The following is a 19,366-nucleotide window of genomic DNA, read 5'->3' as shown; positions in this document are numbered from 1 at the left end:
CTCATGTTATGAGCCCCACGAGAACCGATCCTTTTTGCACTTTTCACTCAGCCAGTTGCTCATCATTTCGTTCAGAATTGATTCTTGGCACAAAGGAAAGTAACAGGAGAACGAGACACGAAGACGAGACAAAAGAAGATAGAGGCGCAAGACGGGACAAAGAATGTAAAAGGAAAATGAGAAGCTACCGCGCCAGATTAAGCCGCAGGGGCAGCAATGGCCTTCTTGCCCTGGGCGTACGTCTTGTGGGCCGTCCAGCTGCGCTGAGCGATACCACCGGCCCAGGCGAGCCTGGTGTTGCCCTGGAGGTGCAAGTCGAGGGCGGCAGCGGCCCTCCTTCCTTCGTTGATGGCATGCACCACGAGAGACTGACCACGACGGCAGTCACCGCTGGACCACACCTTCTCCACAGACGTCTGGAAAGACTTGGGTCCCTCCCAGTCGGCCTTGATGTTGCTGCGGCCGTCCCTCTCGAGTCCAAGGCTCTGCGAAGCATGGTCCTCAGGTCCGAGGAAACCCATGGCAAGCAGGCAGATGTCACAGGGGATCTCCTCCTCTGAGCCAGGCACAAGGGCCATGTTCCACTTGCCAGAGGCGTCCTTCTGCCAGTCGACCTGAGCGATCTTGAGCGCAACGAGCTTGCCCTCCTCGTTCTTGACAAACTCCTTGGTAGTGGTGCAGTAGCGACGAGGGTCCTTGCCGAAGCGGTCGGTCACCTCGGTGTGACCGTAGTCAGTTCGGAAGATTCGGGCAAACTGAGGCCATGGGTTGTCGCGAGCACGGGTCTCGGGTGGCTGAGGCAGCAGCTCCAGGTTGGTCACCGAGACGGCGCCCATTCGCACAGAGGTACCGATACAGTCATTTCCTGTGTCACCACCACCGATGACGACAATGTGCTTGCCGGCAGGGTTCAGGCCAGCCATGTGCTCGTTGATGGCCTCATCGGTGAGTCCCTTGTCGACACACTTGGTGGCAGAGGTGAGGTAGCTCATGGCAAAGGCCACTCCTTCAGCCTCTCGGCCGGGGAGCTTCAGGTCACGGGGCCAGGTAGCTCCAGTGGCGAAGAGGACTGCGTCGTTCTGCTCCTTGAGATCTCCAGCATCGATGTCCTTGCCGATCTCAACGCCAGTGCAGAAAGTGACACCTTCGTCCTCCATGAGCTTGACTCGGCGGGCAACGACGCCCTTGTCGAGCTTCATGTTGGGGATACCGTAGTAGAGCAGACCACCGACCTTGTCAGCTCGCTCGTAGACAGTCACGGAGTGACCAGCACGGTTGAGCTGGTCAGCTGCCGAGAGACCAGCGGGACCGGAACCAATGACGGCGACGGTCTTGCCAGTGCGGGTCTTGGGTGGTCGAGGAACCATCCAGCCCATCTCCCATCCCTTATCGATGATGGCGCATTCAATGGACTTGATGCCGACGGGTGACTCAATGATACCCAGCACACAAGCACTCTCACAAGGAGCGGGGCAGACTCGACCAGTGAACTCGGGGAAGTTGTTGGTAAGGAGCAGCTTGTTGAGAGCGTCCTGCCACTGACCCTTGAAGACCAGGTCGTTCCACTTGGGAATGACGTTGGAGATGGGGCATCCTGTGTCTGACTGACAGAAGGGAACACCACAGTCCATGCACCGAGCAGTCTGCTGCTTGAGCTCGTTGTTGGTCAGACGAGTCGAGAGCTCCTTGAAGTCCTTGACTCGCTTGGCTGGGGTTCGGTAGTGCTCCGCAAGTCGCTTGTACTTGATGAAGCCGCGTGTCTTGTCCAGCTTGCCTACACGAACACGAGCAGTGTCCTCGTCGACCATGGAGTCCTCGAGGTCAACAACGGCTGGCTCAGACTTCTCCTTGACGTTTCCGGAGCCGACATCGACATCGGAAGCCTTGTCATCTCCAAGAGTGACGTCGACCTGAGATCCGTGACGAGAGAGGGTGCCAAGCAAGTCGACATGGCTAGAGCGCTTCTTCTCGGCAGCAGCCTTGGCAGCCTCCTCCTCGAGGACTCGCTTGTAGTCAATGGGCATGACACGGACGAAGCGAGGCAGGAGGTGGTGGAAGTCGTGAATGACGTGGTCTGCCACGGTCGAGGCAGTGTAGTGTCGGTGGTTCTCGATGAGGTTGCGCAACTCGGCAATCTCGTGAGGGTCACGGACAGGTCCTAGCTCGACGGACTCTTGGTTGCACTTGGTCCTGAAGTCTCGGTTCATGTCCAGGACATAGGCGATACCACCAGACATACCAGCAGCGAAATTGCGACCAGTAGGACCCAAGATGACGGCACGACCACCAGTCATGTACTCACAGCCGTGGTCTCCTACACCCTCAACGACGGTGTGGGCACCGGAGTTTCGAATGGCGAAACGCTCAGCGGCGATACCACGGAAGTAAGCGTTACCCGAGGTGGCACCGTACAGACAGGCGTTACCGACAATAATATTCTCCTCGGCCTTGAAGGAGGAGCTCTTGGGCGGGTAGACGATGAGACGACCACCAGACATTCCCTTTCCGACGTAGTCGTTCGCGTCACCTTCCAGCTCGATGGTGACACCGGGTGCAAGGAAAGCTCCGCAAGACTGACCAGCCGATCCCTTGGCGTTAATATGAATGGTGTCGCGAGGTAATCCTTCCTCACCGTAGAGCTTGGAGACTCGGTAGGAGAGGGTGGTACCCAGGGCACGGTCGGTGTTGACGACGTCGCACTCGATGTGGACAGGCAGACCTTCAGTCAGAGCAGGCTCAGCCTCGTCAATGAACTTGTTGTCCAGTCGAACGTACAGCCTGTGGTCCTGAGCTCGCACACGGTAGGTGGCAGCACCTGGTCGCATCTTATAAGCAGGCTTGAGCAGAGGTGCCAAGTCCAAGCAGGCCAGCTTGGGGGTGAGAGCCGACTTGGTGTCGGGCTTCAGAAGATCTGATCGGCCGACCATCTCGTTGATAGTACGAATACCCAAGCGAGCCATGATGCCTCGCAATTCCTCGCAAAGGTACCAGAAGAAGTTGATGACATGCTCGGGCTCTCCTGCAAATTTGGACCTGAGGACCGGATCCTGAGTAGCCACACCTACCGGACAGGTGTTGAGATGACACTTGCGCATGACTATACAGCCCATAGCGATGAGAGCAGTCGTAGCGAACCCAAATTCTTCAGCTCCTAGAAGGCAGGCAATGGCTACGTCGCGTCCCGTCCGCAGCTGTCCGTCCGTCTGCACGGTGACTCGCCCGCGCAAGTCGTTGATGACAAGTGACTGATGAGCCTCAGCAAGTCCGAGCTCCCAAGGTCCACCAGCATACTTGATAGAAGACCATCGTGCCGCACCTGTACCACCATCGTGTCCGGAGATGACGATATGGTCCGCCTTGGCCTTAGCGACACCCGCTGCGACAACTCCGACTCCGACTTCGGAGACGAGCTTGACGGAGACGGTGGCGCGCGGGTTGGCGCACTTGAGGTCGTAAATCAGCTGCTTCAGGTCCTCGATGGAGAAGATATCCAAATGGGGAGGAGGGCTGATCAGACCGACACCGGCAGTGGAGTGACGCGTCTTGGCAATCGAGGGAGACACCTTGTGACCAGGCAGCTCTCCACCCTCTCCAGGCTTGGCACCTTGGGCCATCTTGATCTGCAGCTGGTCAGCGTCGGCCAGGTAGTTGGATGTGACACCGAATCGACCAGAGGCAATCTGCTTGATCTTAGATCGCAGCGAGTCACCGTTGGGCAAGGGGATGGATCGTTCCGCATCTTCTCCTCCCTCACCAGTGTTGGACTTGGCACCAAGACGGTTCATAGCGATGGCCAGAGCAGAGTGAGCCTCCATGGAGATACTTCCGTAGGACATAGCACCAGTGGCAAATCGCTGAACAATCTCCGTCCATGGCTCGACCTGGTCGACGGGGATAGGTCGGACTTCCTCGAAGCGGAAGTCGAGCAGACCTCGCAAGCAGGTGCCCTTGACAGAGTTGGTGGCAGACTTAGAGTAGGCGTCCCAAGCAGACTGGTTCTTCTCACGAGCAGCGTCCTGCAGGTTGGCAATCGACACGGGATCGTTGACGTGGGCCTCGCCACCATCGCGCCAGTGGTACTCGCCAGACTCGGGGAGACCAGGTACGGAGATGGTGTCTCGAGTGGGGTAACCACGCTCGTGGAACTCCAGTGCGTCAAGGGCAAGCAGGTCAAAGGTGGATCCAGCAATGCGCGAAGCGGTACCGGCGAAGCATCGGTCGACAACCGACGAGTCCAGTCCGAGTGCCTCGAAAATCTGAGCACCCTTGTAAGACTGCAGAGTAGAGATACCCATCTTGGACATCGTCTTGAGGATACCGCCGTCAACGGACTTCTTGTAGTTCTTGACCAGGTCCGCATCGCTCATTTCAGTCTTCAGCAGACCCTCACGGCCAACCTTGTAGATGGCCTCGATGGCGAGCCATGGGCAGATGGCATCAGCACCGTATCCGACCAGGACACAGAAGTGGTGGATATCACGTGCCTCAGCAGTCTCGACCATGAGAGCCAGCTTCGAACGCTCCTTGTTGCGAATGAGATGGTGGTGAACGCCACCGCAAGCAACGAGAGAGTTGATCGACACACGGTCGGGTCCGACGTTGCGGTCAGACAAAACCAGGACCTTGTAGCCGTCCCGGATAGCCTGAGAAGCCTCGGAGCAGATTCGGTCGAGGGCCCTCTCGTAGCCGTCGATGCTCTCGGACTTGGCAAAGGTGATGTCGACGGTCTTGGTGGACCAGCCACCTGCGGCCTTGTCCAGGTTCTTGATGGCATTCATCTGACGAATGTCCAGGAAAGGCGACTCCAGGAAGAGACGGTGGCACTGGTCGGGGCGCAGCTCGAGAATGTTGCCCTCTGGTCCGACGTACTGGAAGAGCGACATGACAACGGCCTCTCGGATAGGGTCGATAGGAGGGTTGGTGACCTGAGCGAAGAGCTGTCGGAAGTAGTCGTACATGAGACGAGGGGCATTGGCCATGCAGGCGAAAGGACCGTCGTTACCCATCGATCCGAGAGCCTCCTTACCGTCAGCCACCATGGGCAGCATCAAGAGGGAAATTTGCTCGGCAGTGTAACCGGCAGCAAGGAGACGTGCGTCCGTGCTGAGCTTCTCATCGTTGAGCTTGGGCGCGATATCCACACCGCGTCGGCTGACCGCACTGACAATGTCTGGCAGACTCATCACGTGCGACTCGAGCCAAGCGGCAAAGTCAGCCTTCTTGGCAGTGGAGAGCTTGAGCTCACGGTCGTCGACGACTCGGCCCTCGACAGTGTCTACCAGCAGCATCTTTCCGGGCTGCAGACGGCCCTTGGCGAGAACACGCTCGGGAGCAATGGTGACAGCACCAGTCTCGGAAGCGCAGACCATGATGTCGTCATCGGTGATGCAGTATCGGCAAGGTCGTAGACCGTTTCGGTCCAGGTTGGCACCACAGTACCGGCCGTCAGAGAATGTGAAGAGAGCTGGTCCGTCCCAAGGCTCCATAAGACAGGCAGCCCACTGGTAGAAGGCAACCTTGGCAGGCTCCATCTCGTGCTCGTTTCCTTGCCAAGCCTCGGGCACCATCATCATGACGGCCTGGGGCAGGGTGATGACGTTGTTGACCACGAGCAGCTCAAGCACGTTGTCGAAAGCAGCCGAGTCGGAGCCGCCGTTCTCGATGATGGGGTAGAGCATCTCGAGCTCGTCACCGAAAGTCTCAGACTTGAGCTGGCCCTCACGAGCCCGCATCCAGTTCTTGTTACCACGGATCGAATTGATCTCACCGTTGTGTGCAGCCCATCGCATGGGCTGGGCACGGTCCCATGAGGGGAAGGTGTTGGTAGAGAATCGGGAGTGGACAAGGGCAAAGTGGGAGCCGTAGTGGGCGTTGTTCAGGTCGTGGTAATAGTCGTAGACCTGACGAGGGGAGAGCTGACCCTTGTAGACGATGTTGCTAGGGGAGAGGGAGCAGATGTAGAACCAGTTCTGCAGACCAATGGAGTGTGTGGAGAACTTGCGCAGCACGTAGAGCTGACGGCCAAAGTACTGAGAGTTGAAAGTCTTGTCGGGGCTCTCGCAGCTTGTAGACGACGTGCCGTAGTGCTCGGTGAGAACGACGAAAGGCTGCAGGATGCAGGGCTCCTTGGAGAGAGAAGCAGGGCCCAGGATAGTGTTGTCAACGGGAACCTCACGCCACCCGAGCACACGAAGGTGAAGGTCACCAGCGAGCTTCTCAAATGTCTCAATCTGCTTGCGCCTCACACCCTCGTCCTTGGGGTTGAAGAAAAGGTTTCCCACGGCGTACTGACCCTGCTCGGGCAGTGTGCAGCCAATGTCTCGCTCAACTTCTCGCCTGAAGAAGGCATCTGGCATTCCCGTCATGACACCAGCACCATCTCCGTCTCGAGCATCGGCACCAACAGCTCCACGATGAGTCATGTTGCACAGAAGCGCCTTAGCGTCCGATACGATCTTGTGCGAAGGCTTTCCCTTGATTTGGCACATGAAACCGACACCACAAGAGTCCTTTTCGTTCTCTGGGTCGTACAGACCCTGGGCTGCGGGAAGAGATCCAGCCCAAGTGGTCTCGTCTCGCTCAACGGCATCGTATCCGCTGGTCCAGACGTCTGCGGATGTGGTGGCTTCCTGATGCTCCTCAACGGGGGGCAGTTGCCATGCCTCCTTCTCCATCACGCGAGGGGCGCGCGTGCGGTTGCGAGCCATGTTGCGAAGTAGCAGGTAGTGAAGTGGTGATAAAGTCTAAAGCGGAAGAAAGGTCTCGTCTATGGGGTGATAACGTCGCCCCTTGAGAGGTATATTCGATACCGGGAACAAATGTATAAGAGAGATCCCACTATACAATCTACGTAAAGGGAAATTTGTGTAGGAAGAAAAATGGCCGTTCTGAGGCTGTCGAAGTGGTGGCTAGACGCGATGCTGCGAAGCGGGTTTGTGGCAAGGATGGTGAGGTGACGGGAGGCAGGCGCTCAGCGTCGCTCTAATATTCCTCGCGTACAAGGTGGTTGGTGGACCGTAGCGGGTGAAAGGGATCGGTAGGAAGGCGGAAGTGGCGATGGTCCGTCTTTGTCACAGGAGAAGGATTGGACGGTATGGACAAGGGAGAGGAAGAAAGGGTAAGGGATTAGACTTCCCTGGGTAAAAAAGGGCTACAGCGAGCGGGCAGCCGGCTCTTGCACCCAATTGTTAATCAAGTCAGCGCCAGGCGGCTCAGGAACAGTCAGTCTGTGCTGCCTCGCAAGTGCAGCCCCGCCCTGCCTCGTCTGCCGGGCGGGGCAGGCGAGTCATCCATCCGCACAGGCACTGCGCCCAGTGAAGAGCTGCCAGGAAGGAAGAGACAAGGAAAGAAAAAAGAAAAAGACGCACAGGTAACACACTCGCCAGATGCTGAGGTCTGCCCCGCGGGGAGTCTACCTCAGCATGTCCTCTGGCGCCAGGCCTCGGGAACGAGAGGCGGCCTCTTTGTGCCTGTTCTCCGCTGATCTCGTGCCCGGCCTTACACGGGCGTATACTGCGCTTCCTCCGCTGATGCCCGGTGCCTCGACGCTCCAGGCCACGTAACGTACACTCCGCTTCCTTCCGTCTTACCAATCCCACCTTGTACGCCACACCCACCTGGCCGAGGGCAGTACGCCACTCTCGACCAGCTACTCGTGCTCATTTTTAGTTCCCGTTCTTGCTCCGTGCTCGTTCCCGTCTGGCCCCCGCAGCCATCTCTTCTTCGCACGGACGCAGCACTCGAACTTGGCACGGCCCACATTGTAGCCCTTCCTCGGCCAGGCGCCGACGCCGGTTCTTCCCGGCGTTGCCAATTGCAGCGCATAGCTGGAAGGAATTTGGCCTGTTCGTCGTCTGATGGGAACACACATAGCACACGTCAGTACCCACGCACAGCTCTATACCGGCTCAATTTCATCGTCTGACCGGCAGCATACACCACGTGTCGAAGTTCGGCAAAATTGCCACGCTGACCCGGCGTCCGCGCGTTCGTTATCTCTGTGACCCTCAGGCCGCTTTCCGGTGAATCATCGACTCCCTGCCTGCGCCCACGCCAATGTACTCGATTCTGCAGCTGAGGAACTCCTCGATGTACTCGACGTATTCCTGGCACTTCTTGGGAAGCTCTTCGAAAGTCTGGCAGCCACTGATGTCCTGCTCCCATCCGGGCATGGTGTGATAGACCACCTCGACGTTGGCCAGGATGTCCAGGTCGGCAGGGAAAGAGGCGAGCTCCTGACCGTTGACCTTGTACGAAATAGCAATCTTGATCTCCTTGAGTTGGTCCAGCACGTCGAGCTTGGTCAGGTTCAAGGAAGTGTAGCCATTGATCAAGGTCGAATATCGCAGCACCACGAGATCCAGCCAGCCACACCTTCTCCTTCGGCCAGTGGTCACGCCCCACTCGGCGCCCACTTCTTGCAGGTGTACACCGATCTCGTCGGTCAGTTCTGTGGGGAAGGGACCTCCGCCAACACGTGTGGTGTATGCCTTGGCCACACCGTAGATCTGGCCAATAGCAGTGGGAGGAACGCCCAATCCTGTGCAAACTCCACCTATCGATGTCGAGGAAGAGGTGACGAAGGGGTAGGTACCAAAGTCGAGGTCGAGCATCAAGGCATTGGCGCCCTCGACTAGCACTCGTCGGTTCTGAGCCAGCATTGCGTGAATGAAGCTCACTCCATCGACGACAAAGGGTCGTAACCTCTCGGCGAAGGCCTTGTAGCGGGCAATCTCTCCTTCGGTGTCGTACTCAAAGTGGCCGTATCGCTTGAAGCGACCGTCTACCAGCTTGCGGAACTTTGTCGCAAAAGTGTCGTGGTCGTAGAGGTGGTGAACCCTGAGACCAGACCTGGAGGCCTTGGAGGAGTAGGCCGGTCCGATTCCCTTCTTCGTTGTGCCGATACTGCTGCCGCCCAGTTCAACTTCCTTTAGACCATCGACGACCTGGTGGAAGTCAAAGACGAGGTGGGCTCGATCAGAAATGAAGAGTCTGTTGTCGCAGTTGAGGCCCTTCTTGACCAAGGCGTCGAACTCGGCAAAGAACGAAGGGACGTGTACGACGACTCCAGAGCCGATGAAGCCGATGCAGTTGGGGTTGACCAGCCCAGAAGGGAGCAAATGGAAGTCAAACTTCGTCTTGACCTTCTCGGGGCCCATGTTGACGACGATTGTGTGTCCAGCATTGTTTCCTCCGGCGCAGCGAGCGCATACATCCATCTCCTGACAGAGAATGTCGGACAGCTTGCCTGTTGGAGTGGGCGAAGGAGGGACAAAGGCGAAGTGGTGATTAGCATGAGGGAAGCTGAAGACTTGATGAGCCTCAGAGGATCCCTAAGCGATTCTCTCGAAGTGGATTGGGCAGCTGTATGCGCTCTGCTCCACCAGCAAGCTAGTCTGTCCCGTCCGGTAGAACCCACTCACCCTTGCCTTCATCACCCCACTGGGTTCCGAGCAGCACGCTCAGCTTGGCCCCCTTGGCCGAATCAGACGGCTTTGGGAGATTCGCCATGTCTGTCGCAATACTTGAGGAGACTGAGGAAGAGGGAGGTCACAGACGCTCGTATGCGTGCGGCTACGCGTGTGCGTATGCACCCGTTCGCCGATCTAGCCTCGATCTGCTAACTGTAGTCGCAGCTCCAAAGCAGAGCTCTGTCTCGTCAAGAGAGTGGAGACGTGCAAAAGACGGTACGTCGAAGGAGGGTAGGAGGGAAAGCAACGCGGCGCCCAAGCGTACAACGGACGACGGACGGATTGGGGGTGTGGGTGGGTGCGGTTGATTGACTCTTCTTCTCGTCCCGTCGTCCATCGTCCATCCGTCCATCGTCCGCCTGCCGGCCTGCACGCCCGCACGCTCAGAGCGGACGGGGACGGAGCGGAGGCGGAGGCAATCGATTGCGCGGGCAAATGGCCACCAGCCGCGAGTCACGGGCAATGGCCGAGACAGGGACTCAGCAAGCGAGTCTACTTCTCGGATCGGATTTCACGATTGCCAACTCGCCAGACCAAAGCCAAGGATACTTGACCTCGCTTACATTGAGGCTAAGGCGAAAGTGAGACATACTTGAGGTTGCACAGACCGGTGAGGGGTAGCGGTAGGAACAGATTAAACTCGCCCCCGCAAGCCTGCCTACCTGCCGAGCATTATGCGCCACGTTTCAGTAGCACCACCACAAGCAATATTCAGCGATCAAGGATATGACATTCGTAGGCTAGATCGTAAAGTTCAAATTGCGGAGGATGGAAAGCAAGCGTCACTATTGCAGTTACCTCGCATTGCTTGTGAGACTCGACTCTTCCAAGATCGAGGTCGAGCTCTGGAGCCCGCTCTCCCTTACTCTGCTCGCCTCCTCCACACTTCCACTACCATCCTGGATAATTCCCTCCTTCTCAATGTCCAGCAAAGCGCTGCTGCGTTCGTCTGACCCACCGCTGATCGTACTCAGTCCCTCGCGCCCTTCGTTTCTCCGTCTCTCTAGCGTCTGTTTGCCGAAGACGCAGCGCCTTCCACGCCTGTAGCTGATCCGCTCGCCGCCGAAGATGCTCCTGCTGAACCCGCTGCTCCTCCAGCACCATTAGCAGGCACACTGAGGACAGTGCTAGCATATCGGTTGATCAGGTCCATGAGTGTCAAGTATCCCTTGCGTACAAACGGCGGGCACTCGGGCTTGTTGGTCAAATTGTCCAGTACACCTCCCACGTGCTGGAAAGCAGCACGTGTGAAGGAGGACATGTAGAATCGCAAGCGGAGGAAGTGTGCATAGAGGAGAGGTGCCAGGAGGGAGTTGCGCAGGGTAATGGCTCCTAGCAAGATCCGTGCAAAGATGAAGACCTCGGAGTAGGCTACGAATCGCATGGCTGGGTCGTAGTTCTTCTTGACCCACGTCTGCACGAATTTGCTCGCCTTGGCTGGAGTAGTCTGACTTGCGGCCGTCTCAGTCTTGCCGGCAGGGGCGGGAGCGGCAGAGGGGAAGGCCATGGGGATGACCGTTGTGCGGAAGAAGGTGAGGACGTGGAACAAGGAGAATGTCACGTATGGGACGAGAGTGACTGCAGAGTAAGGACATATAAGAAGCAGCTGGTCAGTCTTTGACGAGCTCTTCTTGACTATCGTTTGGCATCCGAGCCCACTCACGGAAGATTGGCTTGTTAATCCACCAGTACATTGCCAAGAATAGGTACTGCACATTCTCATCCATGGCTGTCCTCCTAACATAAGCCTTGTTCATCTGTGGCACACCAAATGCCTTGTATACCACTACTCCATACGAGACGAGGGCTCCTAGATAAGCCACGGTGTACCATCGCGAGAGGCTTCCGGCGGAGAAGAAGAGGACACCGATGAGGTAGCGGAGCCCGGCGGCGAAGGTGATGAAGTGGCCTGCGGCCCAGACTAGGTGCGGTGTAGAGGCGACGGGACGTGCCATTGTGGAGGACGTCGAGGTAGTGGTGGGTGAGGTCTGATAGGAGGAGGGGACCTCAAGAGCTGTCGAGGTCCAGTAGATCTAGGCTGATGGCTCAGAGGGCGGATCGCAAGCGGCTCTTGACTGTGTGCCCGTCGTTGAAGTACTGGTCAACCTGGAGTCTGGAATAGGGTATGAGCTCGAGAAAAGACCTTGCAGCTGCGGATGTGTATGAGGAAGCAAAGGCAAGGATCGTCAAGCCAATCTCGGATGGCTTAAGTCTTGCTCAGTGTAGAATTGTCCTGCCTTGCTGGGTCGGGCGGTGTGAGAGGGATGGTCTCTTCTGCTCCGCTCCGTCGTCACCGCCTGGCCCCTTCTTGGCTGAGCCTCCGCCCGCCTCAGGCGCGCGATGACGCGCCCAGCTCCACACCGCTGGGAACTTAGAAGGAAGCACACTGCTCGGGCCACCCAGGCTACCACTGCCGCCGTCAATACGCACTCTAGAGATGGCTACCTCTTCGGCAAGTGCAGACAAGAATTCTTTTGGGCTCCGGAGAGTGACGGAAGGCAGCCGTAGCGATGCAGAGATCTGTCTCGGGCTGACTGAATCGGTAGGGTGGCACTACACCATCGACACGTGGCGGCAATGGGTTCATCATGGGTGTTTCCTCTTCTCCACAACCCCAGAGGGACAGGACAGCGAGGACGGGAAGGATGGGAGCGACAGTACATCTTCGGAAAAAGTTGTGGGCATATCCTGCACATTTCCTCAAGGCGCTCTGGCTACCGTCGGCGCCACGATCACTCTGCCCGAGTACCGCGGCAAAGGACTGGCAACGAAGCTTATCCGGGGTCTCTTTGATTTTGCCCGCTCTCAACCCACTGCTTCAGGACAACCGATCCGCTCTCTGGTCCTCAATGGGACTGAGAGTGGTCGACCAGTCTATCGCCGTTTGGGCTTCAAGGAGTACGGCTGGATCTTGACAGTCAAGGGATCTCCAGCTCCTGTGGCTGACCTGGCTACTCCCGAGTCGCACCTCTCCTCTTCCCCCTCACTGAAACTTCACATGGGAGGTGAATCGCTTTCCAACGATGTGTGGGAGCAATTCATTCAGTTGGAGGACGAAGCGACGGAGCTCGACCGGCGTTCAGTCTGTGAGATGTCTGTCCTCTCGGCTGACCAGACATCTTCGCAGACGAGCAAGACGCTACTACCCGGCTCGCGACACGCCTACATTGTAGACGAGAGCACCTCACGGATGACGGCCTTTGCCTCGACGCGAAAGATGCGCAGTCAGTGGATCATTGCACCCATTGTGGCCTCTTCCCCCGACCAGGCGGTAGCTCTCCTGTCTGCTCTCCTCACTGAGGTCCACGCAAACATCCAAAAGGCAGTGAGCTCGGGAGACACCAAGGTCACTCTAGCTCAATTCGACGTCGACGAAGCCGTGGACCCACAAGGGACACTGCAGAAGTATGCAGAGAATCAGTGGGGTCTCAAGGTGCACCGGGATCTGCAGCTCATGGAGTACCTCCTGGATGACGCTGAGAGAGAGGCAGGAGGGGCTGTGGGACCTGCTGAGCTTTTCAACCGTCGATTGGAGAAGGGTGAGAAGAAGGGACCATTGCAGTATGCGATTGCAGACCTGAGTGTGATGTAAGCCCGAATGGGGCTCCTCCTCGGACTCGGGCGCCGGCGGGGTGCAGCACTGTAACCTAGGGCCCCTTTCCCCATGGGACGTAGAGCCTCTTGTTCGTATCTCCTCCCTGGAAACTAGATGACTGCCATTGGCCTCTGTGATCTCCGCCTTCCACTCCTTGTCCTTGCCACCCTCATCGGGCTGCCATAGATGTACTCTGTGCGGGCTCTGGGCTCCGCGACGCTGATGTAGGCTGCAAGCCACGGCCGCCTCCACCCCTTTGATGCGGAGAAGTCGAGGCGCATGCCGAGCGAGTCGAGTCAACGGAAAGGGGAGCGGGGGTGGGGCTCAGAAGATCCCAGGGCTGCTTGATACGATATAAGACGGCCAGCTCAAAGGTCTTGGGGAAGCTGCTGTTCTGCTACACTCACAAAGACAAACCTCAGCGACGGAAGCTCCTCGCCTAGTCATGGACCCAAACTTTCCCACCGACGCCGACTATGCCTCCTGGGGTCAGCGTACCGGGCCCGAGGTAGACCCCACGCCAGCCGCCATGCCCCGCCCCAAGGTGCTTCGCGGACGCTTCGTCGAGCTTCGCTCCCCCACCGACGAGGATCTGGAGGACTGGTGGAGGGCTTTTGGACAGAGCAGGGAGACGGATAGCTACTGGAGCTACATGCTCAATGGACCTTACAAGGGCCTGCCTTTCCCGACTGGTGATGCGCAGGGAGAAGCCTCAGCCTCACTGAATGGGGAGGAAGGAGCGGCACAGAGGGAAGCTCGAGCAAAGGCCACCTTCATGAAAGACTGCATCTCCAAGCGAGACGATCCAACGTATTGCTACTATGCCATTGTCTCTCTTAATGCTGGAGCTGCCTCGACTTCGGAGCCAAGATTGAGCGGGAGAGCACAAGGTGTCTTCTGCCTCTTTAACTCCAATCTACCCAACAGGACCACCGAGCTAGGACACGTTATGCTTGCGCCCTCCATTCGTGGTACACGCGCAGCGACAGAGGCCTTCTTCCTCCTGATGCAAAGGGCGTTTGAAGGAGATACTGAGGAGGGCGAGGAGAAGGGCGAGGGAAGGGCTATTAGTGTGGGCGGACAGAGGAGGTTGACTACATTCAGAAGATTGGAGTGGAAGTGTAATGAACTCAATGGGCCGTCGCAGTCGGGTGAGTGAGGCTCGAGACGGTCTCCAGCAGAGACGCACCGAATTGCTGCATGCGAGCACACCAGCAGGACGACTGACTCCTCTACTTCTCTCCTCTCACAGCCGCTCGCAGGCTAGGCTTCACCTACGAAGGGATCTTCCGGCAGCACATGATCAACAAGGCTCGTTCTCGCGATACTGCCTGGTTCTCCATCATCGATTCCGAATGGCCCCTCTTGCGGCAAGCCTTTCAACTCTGGCTCGCTGAAGACAACTTTTACCCTGCAGAGGAAGGAAGCAACACACAGGGAAGGGAGAGGCAAAAAGTTGGATTGAGAGAGATTAGAGAAAAGTTGGTGGAGCAGACGGGCAGTGTGATGAAGTAAAGATGTATTGCTAGTGGAGAAAGGTCACATTGATGCTTGAGGTGCGAAATAGAGATTTGGTAATCACGCTTGAGAATCAGGCGACTTCTGCCATAGGCCGACGCCTGAATGCTTCGAGTTCTGGACAGGAGTGAGGAGAACGTAAAGTCAGCCAGATGATTTCGATTTGTAGAGGCAGCTCTAGCGTGATCTACTCACTGCTCCTGCCGCTCACCGCCTCTTTCTCCTCGGGCTGATCCTCCTCCTCCTCCTCAGCATCAACAGGCTGCGTCTCCTCATCCTCATCCTCCATGGACATCGCCTGGGTCTCCTCCAGCCCACCCCTGCGCTCCCTACGCTCCTCCCTGTCGACAGCAGAGTCTAGCGTGAGCCTCAGACTCTCCTCCTGCCCGCCCTCGGTCATCTGCGAGTCTTCCTCGCTCTGCGTCTCCCCAAATGCAGGCGTGGCGGCCCCCTTCGATGCTGACTCCTTCCTCCTGCCATTGGTAGCGGATGCGCTGTCGCCCGAAGGCGGTGCGGAGCCAAACAGGGTAGTCTGCTTCGTCTTCTTCGCCGCTGCGCTGCCTCGGCCACCTGCACTAGCCACGCTGCCCTCCGTCAAGTCGGCCTCGGCGCGATCAAAGAAGGAGTTGGACTTGTGCATCGAGCGATCACGGACCATGCTGCCGGGCTGTCGAGCAAAGGGATTGCGAGCAGCTCCGGCTCCACCGGGCGTGGAGAGGGATGTCTTGTTAAAGGGGTTTGAAGTGGAACGCTGCTTCTGCAGCCCTTGCGCTGCGTCTTCATGAGTGTAGTCTGAAGTCTTCCTCTTGACTCCTGCTGCAGGCGGAGACACTGATCGGTACTCGTCCTCGTCTCGGTGCATGAGATTGCTGGAGTCTGACAGAAGCGAAGAGCTCATATTGCGGGTTGAGCTGACGGCAGGAGGTGGCGGCATAGCGACCGAGGATGGAGCTGGAGAAGCATCCATGATGCTGTTGCCAAACCCACTACCTCGTCCACCCTGAGATCTTCGTGGAGTCGAGCCCTTCTGAGCGCCAAAGTCTTGCATCAGAGCACGTCGAGCTTGAGCCGTGGTCGACCCTCCGCCTGGCATGGGGCTCTGGCTAGATGGAGCGAAGACCCTGTCTCTGCTCCTGTGACTCCTTTCAGCAGCCTCTGAGAAGTCCTCGATGGCTACACCGGCTGGGCCATCTCTCTCCAGCCTCTCGTCTCTCTCATCTCTCGTCTCAATCCACTCCCTCAAGCTGCTCATTCTATCGGCCAAAGATGGTAGGTGGAAGAATGCTGCGATCTGTAGAGCCGCATCCAGCATTTGAGAGCCGTGCAGCTCTCGTGTGGCGTCCAAGGCTCGAGCGTGCTTGTCAGCTTTGCAGGCTAGCTGGATCAGCTGTAGTAGGTCCTTGTCTGCCTCGTGGATGAGCTGAGCAGGATTAGCCAAATCAGAAGCCTCCTCGGTCGGTCGGACCACGAGAGAGGCCGTTGCAGAGCGGATCGAGGATGCGAGAAGCGTGTTGCGCAAGTACTTCTCCTCGAGCTCACCAGAGGGCTGCTCGAGATTGAGCAGAGGCAGCTTCAAGTCCACTTCTTGAATGAGAGGATGTCCGCTCGCCGATGGATCAGGGAAGGCTTGACCTCCTTGGCCTCTGACAAAGATGCAGAACATCTGCGTCGAGCTCATCGACAGAGGCCAGAATTGGGTGCGTGAGGTCGAAGAGTCGTCTTCAGAATCCTTGCGTGCGGCTGCGAGAGAGGCGGTGTCAAGCACAGGTGTCCAGCGTGCCTGACCAGGAGCAGCAAAGGCTCGGTCTAACAGGTGCATGACACCGCGACTATCGTAGAAGCAGGCGACGTCGAGCTCGTTGAAGCCGACCCATCGCAACTCGACGCATTTGCCAAGAGGTAGAAGGCCAGTCTGCTTGACCTCGAATGAGATCATATCGATCAGAGTGTACGAGAGGTTTTGCGACCCATCCAAAGCAGTCGAAGGGCGGTGAACGATGACCGCGTGCTGTTTCCCTGCAGCCATTGCTACTACTTGAGATCCGAATGCCCAGACGTAGCGTTGAAGGCCAGAAGAGGAAAAGAACCGCAGATAGCCTGCAGAGGTAGCAACGATTGCCGTCGAGGTGAGAGCAGCAGCTGCCTTCGCTACCTCGTCCTCTGCGTATTCGTCGTCTTGTCTCCGTGCAGGTGGAGTTCCGCCCATAGCGATAGCTACTACGTCCTCGCCTCTTGGCATCTCCATTGACCATTCCGCCCCTGGTGTACTCCAAGCTCCAGCTGCTTCGAACGGCTTGAAATGGACGGAGCTGGCATTATCGCCCTTTTCTGGACAAGCAAGTAGAGCACCCGAAGCTGCCACGCTTGCGAATGAGTAGCCGAAGTGATCGACCATCTTCCAATTACGCCGAGCAGCGCTGTCGAAGGATTCGAATGACACCACATGATGAGTCTCTTGGTCGATTGAGACCAGAGATCCGAAGAGCGAAAGAGAAAGATAGCGTCTTGAGTTGCGTGAAGGGGTAGAGTTCGGCTGAAAGGGTGCTTGAGTATGAGCCGTGAGACTAGCAATAGAGGCCGCTCCAGAAGGTCTGGGGATCAGCTTCCTGCCACCTTGCCGCCTACGGTGCTCAGACGCCCTTGCAGAAGTGTAGTCGCCTGCTTCGTCGTCTACGACGAAATCTTCCAGCCCGTCCTCCTCGTCGTCCTCGCCTTCGTTGTCTGCGGATCGATCCCTGCGATTTCTTCCATCGCCTGCCTCATCGTCCATGAATCGGGATGCACCGGCGCCTTGGTCATCATCGTCATCATCATCGAGACCAGTACCAGCAAACAGATCATCGACGTGGGACCTGGATCGTACAGCGGCAGCGCTGCGACTGACGTTTGTGGTTGTGCCAAAAGAGACTGCCTCGCTAGGAGATTGGTAGCTGCTTCCGACTACGTCCTGCCATCGATTCAGCTGACCATCGGTATCGACCCAGGCCAATGCATCCTCGTCGGGCTTCCAGCTTAGACCAGTGACGTTCGACTCAGCTTTGCGAGCACGGATTGGAGCGCGCGAGGCCGTCTCCCAGATTGTTACTTGTCCATCAGTGGTAGCAGCGGCGAGGTAGCGACCATTAGGGCAGAAGGAGATGGCAGTGAGAGATCCAGTGGGTGCGTTGATGGCCGAAGTCCCACGAGCTGGGGCTGCAAAGGTACCCGATCTTGCCCAGCCTTGGCCACCGGAAGAAGAGTAGGTGACAAGTTCGTTGCTCCTGGAGGGCAGGACAAAGAAATCGCCCGAAGGGTGCCACTCTGCGTGAATGTCTGTCTCATCCTCGGGTCTGCTCACTGGCAGATGCTCGAGCACCTTTGTGCAGCCCGGCTCAGTCGTACTGCAGTCCCAGACCCTTGCTGTACCATCGCAGGACGAGGTCACCAGGGTAGGAGCACGAGGAGACCAAGAGGCTGCGCGTACCGCTCTGGAATGACCGGTGAGCAGATGGACCCGCTTGTTGTCCTCTACATCGACGATCTTGACTATGAGCTCATCGCTGCAGATGGCAGCTCTGGGGCTCTTGTCGGAGGGATATGCCTTCTCGAGGGCTACACAGCGCGTCGGTAGGCTAGTCCGAGTCAGGATGCCGGACAGCGGCACAGCAGCTCGGCCTAGCTGAGTCTCATCGTCGGTATCATTGTTGTGCTTGTAGACGCGCACAGAGCCATCTTCGGAGGCTACTAGGAGGTGAGAGCGGCCGGCATCAAGCCATGTGACAGGCGCTGTTGCGTCTTCGATGAGGAGTGGTTCTTGGTCGGAGGTGTAAGAGGTAGGAAGAAGTCGGACAAGATAGTCATCTCCTCCTGTGAACAAGCGACTGTGAGATAGACAGAGAGCAAGGCGCAAAGGGAGAAGTCACAAGAAGTCAGGTGTGCTCCTGCTGTTCTGCGCTGGTCTTTCTGGGGTGCCCCAGGTCATACTCACTCCACCCCTGCGCTTTTGGGAGCATATAGGACGCGTGTGATACCCGGTGTATGGACAATCTGGATGTGAACGCTGCCGTGGCCAGCTGAGGCTGCCGCCGCTGTCGAGGGTGGTAGAGACGCCATCGCACTAGCAGGGGCGCTCCAGGCTGGGTATGCAGGGAGGTGTGGCTCTGGTAAGGTCCGGGTCCTGCAGATCGGTCTTGCGATGGAGCCACGCTAGACCTGAGAATAGCGAATATGTCCGACGCTCGCTAGCAATTTCCAAGAGGTATCTTAGAGGTTGGCTCGTGGACGTCAGAGACTGATGGAAGCAAGGGTGTGGTGTTGGTCCTGGGGCGTCCCAAATTCACGTCCATTTGGGCGTGTCGCGAAACGCGCGTGGCCAATTTCCGGCTCGGAGCGGAGGTGGGAAGCCATCGACGGAAAGGAGCGAAGGCAGCGAGTGACGGTCAGCACAGAGGCACTCTGTCACAGCAGGGCACACGTTGGATACGGCTCAATCGCTGCCAATGTCAAGACAAAAATACAAGAGCATGACTCCTGGAGGAAAATGCGCGACCGCTATTTCCTCCTTGCTTGTGGTCTGCAACGACCTTGCGATGTGCCGAGGAGGGGCCGCTGATATATACGATGAGGGCCTGAAGGCGGCGCATTGGTACTCCAGAAGCAATCTCTTACCGCTCACCGGGTTGCCCTGAAAGCCTGAAGTCCGTAGCGTGCTTGAGCAGGAGCGATTGGGCAGGGCCATCAGTACGGAGGCCGGCAGAAGTATTTTGCAGGCGCGGCGGATAAAGATGAGTTGCTGTAGTGAATG

General features: G+C 57.5%; 6 protein-coding genes across 6 annotated transcripts; 2 read left to right on the top strand and 4 right to left on the bottom strand.

The window, feature by feature from the left end:
- Positions 1–65: 65 nt before the first annotated feature.
- Positions 66–7,136, bottom strand: BCV69DRAFT_282784 (putative glutamate synthase). The gene has a single exon (XM_025492471.1). It carries the CDS (start codon positions 6,705–6,707, stop codon positions 198–200), a length of 6,510 nt encoding a protein of 2,169 aa, XP_025347735.1. The 5' UTR covers positions 6,708–7,136; the 3' UTR covers positions 66–197.
- Positions 7,137–7,876: 740 nt separating this feature from the next.
- Positions 7,877–9,687, bottom strand: BCV69DRAFT_282781 (Adenylosuccinate synthetase). Its single transcript, XM_025492470.1, has 2 exons — positions 9,423–9,687; positions 7,877–9,247 (listed from the first exon to the last, which is right to left on the bottom strand). Exons 1-2 carry the CDS (start codon positions 9,508–9,510, stop codon positions 8,007–8,009), a joined length of 1,329 nt encoding a protein of 442 aa, XP_025347734.1. The 5' UTR covers positions 9,511–9,687; the 3' UTR covers positions 7,877–8,006.
- A 361-nt stretch (positions 9,688–10,048) lies between these two features.
- BCV69DRAFT_282780 (hypothetical protein) lies at positions 10,049–11,683 on the bottom strand. Its single transcript, XM_025492469.1, has 2 exons — positions 11,134–11,683; positions 10,049–11,048 (listed from the first exon to the last, which is right to left on the bottom strand). Exons 1-2 carry the CDS (start codon positions 11,423–11,425, stop codon positions 10,474–10,476), a joined length of 867 nt encoding a protein of 288 aa, XP_025347733.1. The 5' UTR covers positions 11,426–11,683; the 3' UTR covers positions 10,049–10,473.
- A 216-nt stretch (positions 11,684–11,899) lies between these two features.
- BCV69DRAFT_312527 (hypothetical protein) lies at positions 11,900–13,210 on the top strand. Its single transcript, XM_025494940.1, has one exon. It carries the CDS (start codon positions 11,908–11,910, stop codon positions 13,060–13,062), a length of 1,155 nt encoding a protein of 384 aa, XP_025347732.1. The 5' UTR covers positions 11,900–11,907; the 3' UTR covers positions 13,063–13,210.
- A 300-nt stretch (positions 13,211–13,510) lies between these two features.
- BCV69DRAFT_299054 (acyl-CoA N-acyltransferase) lies at positions 13,511–14,580 on the top strand (the record flags this gene model as incomplete). Its single annotated transcript, XM_025494291.1, has 2 exons — positions 13,511–14,216; positions 14,318–14,580. The coding sequence occupies 2 exons, from the start codon at positions 13,511–13,513 to the stop codon at positions 14,578–14,580; spliced, it is 969 nt and encodes a 322-aa protein (XP_025347731.1).
- A 76-nt stretch (positions 14,581–14,656) lies between these two features.
- On the bottom strand, positions 14,657–18,675 carry BCV69DRAFT_299053 (hypothetical protein; the record flags this gene model as incomplete). The annotated part of the gene is made up of 3 exons (XM_025494290.1): positions 14,657–14,700; positions 14,779–18,443; positions 18,551–18,675. 3 exons carry the CDS (start codon positions 18,673–18,675, stop codon positions 14,657–14,659), a joined length of 3,834 nt encoding a protein of 1,277 aa, XP_025347730.1.
- Between the last annotated feature and the right edge of the window lie 691 nt (positions 18,676–19,366).

Source organism: Pseudomicrostroma glucosiphilum (assembly GCF_003144135.1).
Source record: "Pseudomicrostroma glucosiphilum strain MCA 4718 unplaced genomic scaffold BCV69scaffold_7, whole genome shotgun sequence".
Classification (NCBI taxonomy): Eukaryota; Fungi; Basidiomycota; class Exobasidiomycetes; order Microstromatales; family Microstromataceae; genus Microstroma; species Microstroma glucosiphilum.
Note: the sequence above shows the minus strand (reverse complement) of the source record. Positions and strands in the feature narration are given on the sequence as shown.

What these genes read in the sequence shown, in the direction of transcription:
- BCV69DRAFT_282784 (XM_025492471.1), bottom strand. Translation starts at nt 6,707, where the DNA reads ATGGCTCGCAACCGCACGCGCGCCCCTCGCGTGATGGAGAAGGAGGCA.
- BCV69DRAFT_282781 (XM_025492470.1), bottom strand. Translation starts at nt 9,510, where the DNA reads ATGGCGAATCTCCCAAAGCCGTCTGATTCGGCCAAGGGGGCCAAGCTG. An exon ending in GTGGGGTGATGAAGGCAAGG is followed by an intron (nt 9,248 to 9,422) that starts GTGAGTGGGTTC and finishes CCACTCCAACAG; the next exon opens with GCAAGCTGTCCGACATTCTC.
- BCV69DRAFT_282780 (XM_025492469.1), bottom strand. Translation starts at nt 11,425, where the DNA reads ATGGCACGTCCCGTCGCCTCTACACCGCACCTAGTCTGGGCCGCAGGC. An exon ending in GATTAACAAGCCAATCTTCC is followed by an intron (nt 11,049 to 11,133) that starts GTGAGTGGGCTC and finishes CTTACTCTGCAG; the next exon opens with TCACTCTCGTCCCATACGTG.
- BCV69DRAFT_312527 (XM_025494940.1), top strand. Translation starts at nt 11,908, where the DNA reads ATGGCTACCTCTTCGGCAAGTGCAGACAAGAATTCTTTTGGGCTCCGG.